General features: G+C 42.7%; 1 protein-coding gene across 5 annotated transcripts in view; it reads left to right on the plus strand.

Annotated features, from left to right (window-relative positions):
* The window catches only part of RNFT2 (ring finger protein, transmembrane 2), a 32,451-nt gene that overhangs the window by 13,315 nt on the left and 3,587 nt on the right, over window positions 1-15,549 (plus strand). For 4 of the 5 annotated variants that reach the window (XM_040606230.1, XM_040606251.1, XM_040606240.1 and 1 more), the window contains exons 8-10: window positions 9,422-9,571; window positions 14,221-14,286; window positions 15,326-15,427. In XM_040606230.1, the coding sequence (XP_040462164.1) occupies window positions 9,422-9,571; window positions 14,221-14,286; window positions 15,326-15,427 (318 nt within the window). The remainder of the gene's footprint in view (window positions 1-9,421; window positions 9,572-14,220; window positions 14,287-15,325; window positions 15,428-15,549) is intronic. The other variant, XM_040606260.1, reaches the window with a different exon arrangement.

Below are 15,549 nucleotides of genomic sequence, written 5' to 3' on the forward strand. Positions count from 1 at the left end.
CAAGATAAATTGCAGTGTTGGAAAAGGTTCACAGCCTTTGCTTGCTTGTCTGAGAGCTATCCCAAGTACTCATTAATCCTTGTCGGGAGAGAAGAAAGAGAAGGGGTCTTTATTTGCAGCTACAGTGGGAGGCTGGTAAGATCACATCTGTCAAGGGCCTATAATGACTCAGAGCACAGATGCTTCATTTTTAATACCTTTTTCTGGATAGCAATATTTCTCACTTTTTTAAAGTCCCTTTTTGTCTTAGGGTGTTGTTGATAGTCTCACTGTCCCTTGACATCTGAGGCTGCTATTACCTACCACTATGGATCTGGATTTATTTTTATCCCCCACTCTACACTGCATCCGTTAAGCCAACCAGGGATAAGATCTGGTGTAACAAATTAAGCAAGATCAAACCGGGATGGGATAGCTCCAAGAGAACTGCAGGATGCTGTAGAAAGTATAATTGGTAACCACATAGCTGAGCTCTTTCCCTGAGCTTGATGACCCAGCTTACTTCTACAGGCCAGCACAGTGCTACATGTCTTAATTTTGCAGATAAGTTGTTGGGTTTTAAAAAAAATATAAGCTTTTCCTGATTTAGAACAGTTCCATTGACCAAATTCTTACCAAGTTATTTGCTCTCTGCTTGTCTTAATACTTGCCAAAAAGAAAGTTACTCTCTTCCTCCCTATATGCTTGTAGTAGTGTTTCTGCTTGAAGCCTAGCTTGTAGTTTATGAACTTCTGGACAGTTGTTGATGGTAGCAGGTAGGAAGCTGCTGGAAAAACATAAACTCACAGAGTAGAGCTAGAAGACTTTTTCAGGATATATATAGACTGAGAATTTTTCTGCCTATATAACTAGTCAGAACAGCAGTCTCTAGCTCTCCATGATACAGGACCTGAAGTGGAGATTGCTTCACTGTCAGGGATGAGTTCAGCACAGCTGTGAATGGGATAGAGGTATTTAATCTTGAGCTTCCTTGCAGTATCTTCTTGCTGGCAGTCAGCAATAGATTATAAAACTTGCCCATGGATGGGATATCAGGAACTTTGATCATTCTGCACTCAACCTCTGAGCAGGCTCTTCAGATTTTCTTCATTTTGGAAATTCAAAGGCACTTCCAAGGCTAGTCTGGCTTTTTACATGGCTCCTTGAGATTCTAGTCTTCTCTAAATACTATGTTGTTTACACTGATGCATAGCCTTTCTAGTACAAGGCATCTCCTCTGAATGTCCTTCTTTTAAGACTTACTTCTCCATATCATTTGATTGAAGCAAGATCAGATGATTGGGGTTTTTTTTACACAGTCTTCATCTCTCCTTAGTCTTCTCTGTAAGCTGAAGAATACCATTTTTAAGTCTTTTCTCAGAGATCATTCATTCCAGATCTTATTATTCTCTTCTAGGCTGTCTTCAGTTCCCTGTTTACCAGACCATTTCTCCAGTTTGTCAAGATTAATTTGGATTATAATTCTTTCTGGCATGTTTACAGCCTTTCCCGGTTTAGTGTCAAGTGGATATTTGATAAGCCTACTCTGTACATCAAGATCTTTAATGAAAATAGTGAATAGTACAAAACTGCTTACCTTGGATGCATCTTTTCATTTTGGTAGTAAACACATTAAAAATTTGGGCTAGAGCACTCAGTTCTCCCAATGTGAAGTACCTGGGTCATGTATTCCTAGGATGACCTCATCACAGGAAGGGCAATATTTGGTTTAAGATGATGTCAAGAACCATGTTGGATTTATAGAATCAGTTCATGATTTAACTGAGAAAAAGAAAACAAGAATTAAAAGGCAGAAAAAGTTGTTTGTCTTTGCAATCAGAATACAGAGGCAGTAAACATGGTCGTGAGTGCTTGAAATGTGAAGCATGTGGACTTGCCAGGATACAACTAGCCACAGTACTCCAAGCTTGAATAACGCAGAAGTGGAACATCTCTGCAAGAAACCCCTCCAAAGAATGAGGGAAAACTGAAAATTTGACAAAATGATCCCACACTTTCCCAGGTTACAAACCAGCCCAGAAAACAAAGGTGCCAAGAGAGGCTGTGAGACTACAATCAGGCTGGAAGGCAGGGAAAGGAGAGCTTGTAAATAGGAGAGAAGCAGAAAAAAAGGAAGAGAACCTCAACATCAGACTCCAGTCTTACACCTCAGTAATTAGGGGGAGTTTGTGGGAGAAGGAGCATACCTGTAGCTAAAGATGTCCCTTCCTCCCCCATGAGCTGTGATGGGCACATCAAGCTTAGTACAAGTTTTAATAGCAGCTGGGCTCATAATTTCTTTGGAAGGGGGGCTTGGCTCCCACCCTGCATGCTGAAGGCTCTCCATTTAAAAAGGCAGATAAGATCATTTGGTTCAATATAAAATGAATTAAAGTAAATTAAACTGCAGGAGCCATGTGGCCTGCCGAGGCCTTCATTGTTGTACACACATAAATGGCAGCTTTTCATTTTCACTGCTAAGGAATGACAGCTTGAGGGGGGTGGAATTAAAAATCAGGAAATAAATAATAAAAAGACACAGTTGCCAAAGATTTCGTTCAGGAAATCCCAGGTGCCTGCAAGTCTCCCATCCCCTCCTCATGCTGTTGTCAGCAATCTAAGCTGGTATCCTGGAGAATGGACTAAAGCATTTGGGGGAGGGGGGAAGAAAGAAAACCAAACCAAGGAATTGTAACAAACTGGTATCCCAGGTTCTTTTAGAGAGAGAGAGATATACTTATCTCTATAGGGGAGAAAGATACCAAGGACACTTTTTTGCCAACAGTCTTAATGACTGGTGTATAAGAAAGGCCCTAAGTAAGAATTTTCTTTGCATGCTCGGTACAGATGTGCAGCCAAGTTACCAGAGGCTGCATTTCCAGGAGACTGAAAATTGAAAAGGGAAACTAACATTTGTTTGTTGAAAACATAGCATTGAAACAATTGAGTAAATACTTGTCAGTTTTGTTTGAAAGCTGGATCTAGACATTGCAAATGAGCTTTTTGTGGCAAGACTGGCATTACCTGTGAAGTTTTTGCTTTATGCTGTTTAAATGGTGTCAGTGGCAAGTGTACAAATACTAGTCCACACTAGCACTGCAGTGTCCTCGCTGCAGCTTTCAAAATATTTGCTTGGTGGGGTTTTTTGTTGATTTTTTTTTTTTTGGTGCTTTTATGGTAGTGGTTAGTTGGGCTTTTTTTATTTTGTTGGTTTTTTTAAAATATTATCCCATCAAACCTGGTTGGAGAAAACTTGACCTGTGTGTGGCAGCCATTCTTTACATAGTTTTGCACTTGGACTTTGGACCAGGTACCTTTTTTCAGGTGCATACCACGTTTCCTAGTATAGATAGTTGCAGCTCTGCCATGTACACTGGCACATTAAGCTTCCCATATTCCTTCTGAAGCTGCACCTTGGACATAAAAATATTAGAATATCTTTTGCACAAAGTAGTTATGATTTGGATCATTCAACTGAAGCAAATTATCTAAAGGTGACATGTTACAGTGTCAGTTGATCTGTGTATTTTGTGAGTTTGAAGCCAGTAAGACTTGATTTTGAGTAGCCCTAATGGTCTTCCATGTTCAATGGAGCACAAACATGTCCATGGTTGCTCTGGTTGTCATGCCACCGCCTGTTTCTGTGCACAGCCATGTATAATTAAACAGTTATTTTAAGGAAAACAAGCACTTACCTTATGATTAAATTTATTCTGCACCCTGCCTCCATCTTGTGTGATACCATGGTCCAAAATCCTGGTTCCCAGCCTCACTGGGCAGGCTGACCCTTGCCCTATCCCGTGATTAGTTGCACAAATGACTTGCATGTGCAGACATTTTATGCTGCTTGAGCAGCAAGCTCCTTCTTGCACTAGTCATTCATGTAGAACAACCCATGGCATAAAACAATGTCCATCCTTCTGCACTGGGGGAAAGTGGGCAAGTTGGAACAGTTTGCTCCTGCCAAAGCATTTTCTCTAAGCCACAGCCTCATCCAGAAGGCTCACATTAGGAGAGAAGGTGCTAGAGGGAAGTTTTATTAATTGTGATGGTAACGGCAGCAGCCTTCTAATGTCCCTGCAGCCTCTCTTTCATCAGGGGGCCAGATATTTATCAATCAATTAACATGAAGTTTGTGTACATTTCTTTTTGTCCTGAGAAAAACAAGGTCTCTTGGAGCATTTGAGCCCTCTAGATGCTGATCGAAAAACCATGGAAGCATTAAAACAAGTCCTGGGAGCAAACGTATAGACGATGTTACCAAAAAAATCTGGGTAAAGATCTTCCCATTCCTTGTCTGTGTGATAAGCAAGCTAATCCTAGTGTTTCTCTAATAGTGTGGCTAAAGTGGTGTTTTCAGATAGGTGGTAGCCTATCCTTCATTACCCTTGCCTTGAGGATATTTGATACTGTTTGGGGGAACTCATTCAGATTCACTTTTCTCGGACAACAATCTGAGCTTTGATCCTCTAGAGTCACAGGAGCTATGTGATGGTTCTGCAAAGGCTTTTCCCTATTGCAGCCTGGAACACATGTGGTGTTCCAGAGTCAGCAGTGCAGGATTTACTGCTTTAAAAGACTAACTAAAGCATAAGACTAGGTGCTGAGGAACTGGGACTCTTTTCTGTCCCTCTCCTTAACACACTTTGAAAGTCACTGCTACTAAGCTTCAAAGGCATCATTGCTTTTAAGTGCCTTTCAAGTTTCAACTTTCCAGTTTAAGATATCCAAGATGTGTCTTTCAGAAATGCTGTTCACTGACAAAAGAAATATCACATTTTCCCCTCTAGTCCCACCTTGGAATTACTCCTCATTATTCTTGCATGGATTTTCACCAGCGTCCTCTGTGCCACAATCCTGTTTATGCTCCTACCCAACACTCTTATATTGGCAATATGACCAGAAATCTCAGCAGAGCCTGCTCTCCTCTGATCCAAATTGCCAGCAGGTCTCAAAAGTTTTTTCTAGCATCTTCCTGTTTCAGAATATGTCCTAATGCTGCTGGCAACAGAATAAGTGAGACTTGGAACTTCCCTTGAGTGCTAATCACAACTTACAGTTGCCTCATTGCAACTTCTCTCAGTTCTCTTACATCCCATTTTAATTCCACTGTGTAAAACCTTTATATGCCTTTCTGTTTCCTTCTGTGGAAGCACACTTGCACGCTTATACAAAACCTTATGTCAAAAGAAACTACAGAGTCAATGCTTGGTTAGGCTATGTGAGAATTAGCATTGCTTCTGCAGCTGTAATATTCCTGTTTTGGTGTGTATATATTGTGATTCAATTTTTAATTATATGATTCCATGTTATTTTTCTGTAAGACTTCTTCCATCCATCACCAGCGTATACTGTGCCCCACAAATGAAGCAAGGCGAGGTATTGAAAGAAGCTGTTGTAGAACCTGGGAAGTGCATAAAGAACAAAGAGACCATTGGGTGAAGAATGTTCTACAGGTTTAAGTTAAATACTACACTGGAGAATTAAATCCTATCCTTCATTTTGCCAAATAATTCCTATGTGATTCTAGAAAAGTCATGTGCAGCTGCAAACTGAAGCCAGCAGTTTAGCTTTTAATGGTAATGCGATCTATAAAATTAAGTGTTTTATAAAGAGTCTAATCCCAGTCATTTCACCTTGGTCATCAAAGCCACCTTACCTTCACCTTAGTCTTTCTGTGTCTCAAGTTTTCATTTAGAAAAAGCAGAGAATAGCTGTCCCTTATGTCAGCCAGCAATGTGAAAATAAGGGGCTTTTTAAAGTGTTTTTATTTTAGTGGTGATGTCATAAAGAGACCGAAGGGGTTTTAGTAATTTTCTGGGCAGAGCTCAATTAACATGAAGTGATAGGATGCAGAACTGCCATCAAGTAATGAGGATATAACAAAATACTAAAAAGTTACATGCTCAATGAGTACCACCCACCCTCTGTGAAAAAATAGTATGTGTTCACATTATTACAGACTGTATCATACTGCATGTACAGAAGGAAGACTGCAATTGTAAGAAAATCTTGAATTCTGTGCTTTCAAAATAAGTGCTTGATTTAAAGTATAAAAATGGTCTCTCTGCATGTTGAAAGAGGTAGAGGAAAATGGAGGGTTGTATATGAGTCATTGACAAAGCATTCTGGAGGAAGAGAAATATCAAAATTTCACCATGTGGTATCACAAGGCTCATCAGCAGAGTTGCTGTAATTAGATCCACAGCACAGTCCTTTGCCGCTTTTGCTAATGAGGTGTTTGATAACAGTAGTAGTAGTCCATCAGTTTTTACAGTAACTGACCCTACAGAGGAAGCAGCGTAAACAGGGTACTAACTTTTTAATCAGGCTTAACTACAACCTGTTGCAAGGGCTTGATGAAAGCAAAGCAGAGGCTCTTTTTCTGGTAGCTGATTCTACCCTAACCAGGAGCCATAATTTCAGGTAATATCCTATATAACCTCTGCAGTCCAGCAAGGTAGATATGCTTGCTCTGGAGGGCTGGCTTCTGCACAGCCCAGTCATGTACTGGGGCTGGCTTACAGGCTCATCAGCTTTTGCTGATCTTAGAAAGCTGTCGATCCCTATAGAGCATATTCATAAAAAGGTTCCCAGATCTACATTGGGTTTTTATGAAATAGGAAGAGTCACCTAAGAGAGACAGGCCTTGCTTTATTTCAGGCTGTTGTTCCCAGTAAGATGCACAGGAAAAATGATTGCATTTGTGCTTAACATAAAACACAGTTCTTCCTAATCTTGATGAGACATAGCTGCAATACTTTAGCTGAAGTTTTCAGAAAAAATATAGCTTCAGACAAAGATTAGGCTTTGAAAGGTATAACAAAGCTGAAAAGCAGAAGACAGGTATGTTGAGTGTGCTTGCAAGTGATAGGTGCTGTCTGCAGTAAATTACTGCTATCAGAAGGCTAAATTTTAGTGCTGAAATTGTAGGGAACAATCCTTGTTTTCTAAGATTCTGGCTCAGAAGGAAGACCCCCACTTCTGCAGCCCTTAATCAAATTTCTTATTTTATAGGCACTTTTCCTAGTTTAAAACGGCTGGTGTGTTGTACTGAGATGCCTGACAAAACTTACATTTCTGTAAGCATTTACTGTAGCGCTAGTTCTCTTCTAAATGATGCTCAGCTGTCCTTGTATTGCTTTCCTCCTCCCAGCTGTAATCACTCTAAGCTCATCAACAGGGCTCTCTTAAATGGTCAAGTGGGTGGTGTTAGTGGGCTGGATGAAGAGATGCATCCATTTAAAACTTCACTCTTGTGAGGGTGTTAACAAGTATCTAGCTGCTAAGAAATCCTAATACCCTGCAGTTACCATTGAAAAATGAAGATTTACATTAGGTAAAGGAGTACTGAAAGATTTGTAAATGATTGAGATACTGTGGTTAGAAAATTGAGATTTGTCACTTGCTGCATGTTCATTTTAGAGCCACTCTGCCACTTCCAATTTCACAACCTGTCTGGACCTCTAGAGCTGTTTGGGACCCATCTTTCCTTATGTTTTGCTGTGGGCTCTAGTGTTTTAGTGCCTCAAAAGCATCTGTTGTAGAAGAATTTCAGCTCTGATGTCCCAAATGCTGGATCCAGAAGTTTCATCTGATGCAATGAGAAAGCAAGCAATGACCTGTCCCAGCTCAGCCTGCTAGGGAAGCAAGGCTAAATAAAAAAGATGAGCAGGAGCCTGGTGGGAGGAACAAGTCGAGGAAAAGCAAACAGTTTGCTGCCCTTAGCTTGCTGGTAGCTTTCATCAGAGCTGGCTGAGGAGGGGGAGGCAGAGAGGGGAAGGAAGTGACAGCATAGTCATTAGCAGACTGCGACCCTCTGTCACGGGGGCTCCTGAAATAAATGATGATTGTATTGAAGCATGAGGCAGGATAGAGACCTCTGTGCTAATTTAATAAATTGCTTGCATTTAGGACCCCAGATTGTTGCTGTTACATTTTTGCTATGTGATGCCACCTGGGATTAACAAGGAGGAGGGAATGGGGGGAGAGGAAGAAAGCAGCCCAGGTCTGTTAGCAACTGCTGGTGTGACCTCACTCCTTGTCCCAGGGGGGATATGAGATCATGAGAATGCCAGAGCTCTCTGAAGGATTCGATTTGTTCGGTACGGCAGGATGGCCTGCCGAGTGATCTCATCTCTGAGACCCTAGGGAAGGGCACTAGCTGCTGCTAGCCTCATGGACTGCAGAGAACTTAATCCCCACTCCAAATCTCACCAATTAACGATTGACCTGTGATGACATCACTGATGACAAAGCTAACTGGGACAGCACAGCAAAATTCCAGGGGAATTTCCCTGTCTCCATGATCTTATCAAATAAAAGAATTTTGACACGTGTAAAACAAATCTTTCAGTCCAGATAATGCTGTTGCAGATTAAGCATAGCTCTGGGCTCACAGCTTGCCCTGACCTAGTGCCCTGTCACCACTTCTCCCTTCCAAACAGGGCAGGACAGAACACAAACAGGTCCTCGTTAAGAAGGGAGCTAAATTAGATAGCTGCCTTTAGCCAGCTTCCCTAGTCTCAGGTGCTTTAAAGTAGAAATTATGTGGTAAGAAAAATCTATTTCAATTGTTGCACTCCATGGTTGTAGTAAGCCAGGAGAGAGTTTGTTACCTTGCAGGTGTCCTTCAATGAAGGAAAACTTTCTCATTGGAATAAATACCAGAATGGCAAGGGCAGCTTTGGTGAAGGTTTACAAAGGATGTTGCCCATTCTTTGAGTCTCTTTTGAGAGAGAAGTGTTTCAACCAGCATGCTTCCCCCCTTCTCTTCCCTTCCTTAGCCTCCTCAGGAAGGTTTGGTATCTTTGAGTTTCAAATGCCTTGAGGGTTTTCTTTTATTTTTCCAGCACCAGTCTTTTTATCTGTACTGTACAAGAGCCAACACACACCTGAGTGGAAGGAGGGGGATACTGTCAAATAGATAATTAATTTGATTCTTTGGGATGATCTAGAAAGTTGTCAGGAAGACCAATGTCACCTTACATTTAATCCCTGTACCTTCAGAAGGGGTATAAAATCAGAGACCTACCTTGCATTCCTTTTCTCATTATTAATAGTATCTACAATTTACATCATATTAACCCCAGTAAGCCTTAACCGCTGCTGCTAGTGTCCTGTAGCATTCTCCAGATATGCAACAAGGTGTAATCTATAACCTGCTCTGAAAGTTCAAGATACAGAAGTGTAGAATACCTGGATAAGTGACAGAGCATGAGGAACACTATGAAGCAAAGCGATAATTATGCTTTCAAGGTACCAAGGTAAATGGCTGCAAAGAAAGCTGTGTCTCATGAATATTGGTCTTTGCACCATTTAACAGAGTGCGCAGGTGGACAGTGAACACAAGCCCTATAAGCTTCATGCCCTGCACCCGTTAAGTCCTCTTCTTTTGATTTCCTGACAGTAATCACGTATTGCTTATTTGGTTGTTCTACAGGGAAAGTTCTATCTGGTTATTGAGGAGCTGAGCCAGCTGTTCCGCTCCCTTGTGCCCATCCAGCTATGGTATAAATACATCATGGGAGATGATCCATCCAGCAGCTACTTCCTAGGTGGCATCCTGATCATCCTGTATAGTCTTTGCAAGGCAAGTACCACCTCATTCAGTAACCTCTAATGGAGCTGTAGCAACAGCAGAGGAAGAAGCACAGCTGAAGGGAACAAATACACTTTTTGATTGTTGCTATCACTACCCAGGAAAGGAAGCTGCAGCAGCTGGGGACACCATGTGCTTTAGTTGCCAGAAGCATTTTGCTTCACCAGTATGTTGCATTAATGAGCTAGAGGAAGATCTGTGACTACTCATGTAGTGTTGCATCAGGCTTATGAGGTCATTGCTGCTTTTTAATACCTTTCTGTAAGGGCTAGAGGAGAATTGGAGTGGAGTCTTGGGGGACCAGTACTGGGAAGAGATGTTAGCTGTCTCCAGACTTCTAGATGCAGCACTGAAAGGAAGGTTGCAGACAGCAGAGTGTTTCTCTCAGCCTTCTTCTGTCTTTCAAGGCAGGGTAGGTACTCTGTCACTCACAGTACTGAGTGCAGCAGGGGGAAAGAAGGTCATCCAAGTCCTGCCTAGATAAAACAGGTTAGTTCTGGCCCTATCCTAGGTCCTGGTCTGGCTGATACAAGTCCAGGATCTCAGTGGTAGAGACAGGAATAATTAATGTTTACTCGAAAATAAGAGTGTTAAGAGCACAAAGTCTGCCTGTACAATTGTAAATGAATATCTATGACTTAATTAGAAGAGTCCCAAGTCTGAGATCTAGAAATAGTTGAACTTCTAATCGTGTGTAGTGAACCCTGCCTAGGGGCAGAGTAGTAGCTGAAGTAAACAATGATCCACCCATGTTATCCATCCCTCCAAGGAAAGCCAAGCAAGTCAAGCTTGCTGCAGCCCTGATACTTGTCTCTACCTAGGAGAAAGGGGCTATGGCTTTGCAGAAGCAGACTGAAAAACAGGGAAGAGAATATATCCAAGCTGAAAACAGCTGAAAGGGGCTAATGGATTGCTGAGCAATGCTAAACTATAGCTCTTATGTGACACATGGCTGCAGTTGCAGCTGTATGTTATATAGAAACGGGGCAATACAACCCCTGCTGTCAAGGAATTTACAGGCTTTTTTTCAAGCAAGATAGGCAGAGGAGGTCATGGGAAGTGAAATGACTTGGTCACAGCAGGTCTGTCATCAAGCCAGAAATAGAGCAAATGGTGCCAGGTTAGAAGGCATATGAGACCAGTATAGTTCCCTGCACACCCATCCATTCTCTCAGCTGTATGTTTCCTGCTCTTTGCTGTGGGAGAGAATTGTTGCCCCTTTCAGAGACATCATTGTCTGGATCTGCTCTAGACAACAGTATCCAACCCTTCCACGCCTTTCTGGCTTTGGAGGTCAGGTATACAGATCACTATTACAAGGACAGATTTCAAGTGATCTTTCTAGTATCCCTTCTTACAAAAGTTACTGAACACCTGGAAAAGGGATGCTCACTTGCAGTTCCACATGCCATTTCTTACATCTGGACAAGTCCTCAGAGCATGGGGAAGCAGTGGGGCTGTCTGCTCCTTGGAGGAAGGGGAGCCAAGTGCAAAAACACAGCTAGCAGTGCCCAGCCCTGCAGCACCCAAACAAGGCAAGCAGGGCGAGTCTGGAGGCAGTAGCCAGGTTCAAAGAGTCCAGATCCTCAGGTGGCGAGGCAGGTCCAAGATAAAGCCAGAACATCAATCCACAGGTCACAACCAAGTCTCATGAAGGCAGCCAGGGCCAAACACAGCCTAACAGTTGCAGAGTATAGCCATAGTGAGACAGGCTCAAGGCAAGAGTAGGAGGTCACTCCATGCACTGGGGTATCCGTATCAGTGGGATCTATAGCTAGGCACAAGCATGGCTGTGACCAAACTGGAAACCAGCAATTGTATAGCACAGCTCAGAAACAAGAGGCCTCCACAGCTGAGTATAAATAGAGTTCCTGGGCCCATGGGCACAGATTGTGGGTAGAGACCCCAGGTGAGGCTCATCAGGACCGTGAAGGCCTATTAATGTACTTGGAGCCCTGACATACAGCTGCAAGCAGTTCTTTCTGGGTTAACTTGACATTTCTGTACTATGAAGTTTAGTATCTTTATAGGTAGCGTTGTGATGATGATCTAGATTAGAAAAGCAAGCATGTTTTGAAAAGTTCTGTTTATCTGTTATTTAGAAGTTCCATGAGAAGAGGACCACTATTTACTGACCTTGATTATAACTTAGGACCAGGATTGGGGCATACTTTTGTGAAAGTACCTTGGCTCCAGCCTGTACCTTCAACATACATGTTTCTTTCTTTAATTCATCTAGTTCATCAGAGGTGTAAATGGAGGGACAGGCCAGCTGAAGGGTGATAGGCTCAGGAACATGTCCCAGGTCATTGTGTGGCAACTACTTAGTATCTCAGATGTGTCCATGTTAGGATTAGACTTCTGCATGCATTAGACTTTGTACGGAAGTGGGAGCACACTCTTTCAGTACAGTTCATGAAATACTAGGTGTGTGCATCCCATTTACGATCACAAGAGCTGCAGGTCTAATTCCTTGCGTGAGACACTGAAAATATACCCAAAGGAGTCCACATTAGCAAAGCCACAAACCACATTAGAAAAACCACAGAAGCCAATTTGGCACTCAGGCCTTCTGTGCTCCTGGAAAAAATCCAGGGCTCAGCTAGGGCTGCATCCCCTTTCTCTACACAAATGGCAGGCTCCACTTTCAGAAGGTTGTATATAGTGCAGCTGATGGGAGCCATCTTGCTGTCTCTGGACTTCATAAACATGAACCTCTGATTTTGGCAAAGAAATCCCAGATTTTCATCAATAAGGGCATCCAGGTCCTATTTTTTTCCCTATCCTGAACAGAAGCACTCACTGTCTGTGAACCCAGTTGTTGCAATCATATTGCTAGAAAGATGACTGATGCAATGTAGACTTCAGTGCATGGGGTGACAAATGGATGTTAGTCTACTGAAACATCTATCTTTTGGGGGTACAGGAAACTCCAGAGTAAGCGAAATTGAAGGGTTGGAAATCAACACGGTGGGAGAAGAGGAGACATCAAAGCCAGAGCAAATGCATTACAAGTTACACTATAAGCAAAGCAACCAGGGAAAGCTGTGAATTAGACTGTGGAAAAGAGCTGATCTCTATCCTTATGAGAAGATAAAAAGTCTGTAGTAGTCGGCAACCTCAAGTGCTAGTTGCTGACTGGAAGCATTACTGGAAGGACCCTGGGAGCCTTTTTACGTGCTGACTGGAAGCATTATTGGTGCCTTCATTTGATTCCACATCTATTGCACGATGATCTCATTGGCATTCCCTGCAGTGAGCCCACTTAATCATGCTAACCAAAAAAAAAAAAAAAAAGAAAGCCAACTCCAGGCATTCTGGTGCCTTTGTACCAATTGTCCACTGCAGCTCTGCATATTCCGCATCACATCTTGCCCTGCCCTCCTAGCTGCTTCTCACTTAGATGGGTTAGAAATGGAAAGGTCCTGTTATGTCATCTGGCCCTTCTCCCAGCTAATGCAGGGCTGTTCTTTGCACAATCATTTCTTCATATCTTGTCTAGTTCATAGTGGGTTTTTTCCCTGTGTTCTGCCAGAAAATAGGGAAGGTGAACCAAATTAGGTTTTCAAGCTGTTTTCTCTTTTATTAGTAGTACTCTGTCTTCACTTTAAGAATGCTGAGTGTCTCCTCTCTTGCTCAGTCCCTTGATATTTGTAGGCAGTTTATCATCTTTTCCCCCCACTTTTGTATTCTGCTCAGCCAAGCTGTAAATATTTATGTCTTTTAGCCTCTTTTCAGAAATCATTTTCTGCAGGCTCATATTCTGCCCTTCTCTGAACTGCTTTTAGTCTTTAATGAGGAGCCCAGAATGAGTGCTGCTCACCAGATGCAGTTACATCATGATTGCTGGGCAATAAGGAGAAGCGGGGAAGAAAAGGACCTGGTGTTGCCCCTGCTGTTGGCCATTTTTGGGCATCTGCAAAGTACCAAGTGCTGAAAACTCACTCCCTTCGTGGCATGTGAAGTTCCTCACTCTTCAGACAGATGGGAGCAACCTGGCCGCAGTCCTGCTTCTGAGTCCTCAGGCCGTTCTTCTCAGTAGCATTTAATCACTGGACTCTGTTAAATCACTCTCTGCAGCAGGACAGGCAATTCCCACTCCTTCTTTCATAATACCGTCTGGGCTCTGAAGTGTAAAGCTGTGTGACAGAGCCACACAGACCCGGAAATCCCCCTTTTCCCCAGAGGCTGAGGAAGCCTGTTTTCTGCCTCTCCCATGTGAAAAGACTGCCCTTCCCCCTTTCTCAAGCTGGCCACAGTGTTTTCTAACCTCACATCTGATGATCTCATGCACTCGGTTCTCAGGGTGGGAATGGGTCCATTTTAGCCCTTTCCAATGTAGTGGGGCTGGGGAATTACCCTACCACAACCCCTTGATGTCTGCTCCTCTTTCTGTCCTGTAAAGTCCCTGGTTTGCAGTCCATTGTTACTAGAGCTTTTTTGGCTGCCCTTTTCCACTGTCAATTCACATTTATTACCTATTTCATGATCTCCATGAAATCTTTTTTGGCACAATTGTTACGTAGGATCCTTGTTCCCTCCAACTATCCATTTGGAGACACCGTTTCCTCAGTTTCTGGCACATGCATACACACACACATTTTGTGAAAAATATGTAAAATGGAGTGTCTTTATTGCAGTCTTTTGATATCTGTGGTCGTGTGGGAAGCGTCCGGAAGGCACTGAAGGTCCTTTGCACCCCACAGGTAAGTAGCCATACATATTACAGCAGTTTCATAGGTGGAATCTTGTTACTATTGAATGATGGAGTTGGAAGTTCCTCAGTGTATCAGGATCACAGAATAAAATGTGTTGTCCCATGGCTGGGCAAGCTGGTGTCCCTTGTCAGGGATGTTAGGAACCTTTTCTGATGTCTGCCCTCTCCCAGCTATGGTAAGAGATTGTTGCTAGTCTGGATTGTTTTGTCTGATTGGAAGCCCTGTGTAATATGCACTAATCCATTGAGGCCAAAACAGCAAGAAGCTGACAAAACTTTGTAGTACAGAGTGTGAAAAGACTTTAAATAGAAGTATGTAGTGCCTGATGTGCAGTGACATTGAAAGACACCCTACAGTGCACAGAAATTATCCCAGATACAGCATTATACAGTACTGATAGTTAGATCTGTTGCAATGAAATACTGTGACTTATATTGTAAAATGATAAAATCAATGACTGTAGAGGAAAGGAACATATCATCATAGAAGTCTGTTAGAGCTTGCCTTGCTTATTCTGTGGGCTTGGGCGGGTCATTTTTCCTCAGCATGTTTCCATTTCCCCTATTACTCTTATAATAGGAGAAGCAACATTTACCTTCCACATATTTAAAAAGAAAACTGGGAACCCTGTGGGTGCTGCTGCTGTTATTCTTTCTTCTATTGTCTAAGTTGCTAATAATAATACCTCCCACTATCTAAACACCTCTTCAAATGATGCTGAATTAATCCTTTCAGCTCCCTGTTGAGCTCATTAAATTTCATTATCATTGCTCCACAAGTGGAGGCACTAAAAGATGGAGTCAGCTCGAGGGGAAAACAAAACAGAGAACACAGCTCCAGACTCCCTCTGTTCTGTGTGCAGGTGCCCAAATCTCCCTTCCCCATACACAGTGACATAATACTACTGTCCTTCCCAGGCCGTGCAGGGAATCTGGGTGTGAAAAAGTGTCTGTATGCATGCTTAGCCACAAACTAGAGTATCTTCAAACCTTTGACACTGGGGTTTTTTTCCATCTCTACTTAACAGACGTATGGTGTTCGTGCTACCAGCCAGCAGTGCAGTGAGGCAGGTGACATCTGTGCCATTTGCCAAGCAGAATTCAGGGAACCTTTGATCCTTATGTGCCAGGTAAGACCACGCCAGATTCCCCCACTGGCATTCATTTGGTTAACTTCTGCAGCTGGGAAGAGGCACAGTTAGCCTAGGTACTTCTAAAATCCTTTGCTGGGTCTTGGTCTAGGTCCTAGTGG

The sequence above is a fragment of the Falco naumanni genome, chromosome 1 (genome assembly GCF_017639655.2).
Source record: "Falco naumanni isolate bFalNau1 chromosome 1, bFalNau1.pat, whole genome shotgun sequence".
Taxonomy (NCBI): Eukaryota; Metazoa; Chordata; class Aves; order Falconiformes; family Falconidae; genus Falco; species Falco naumanni.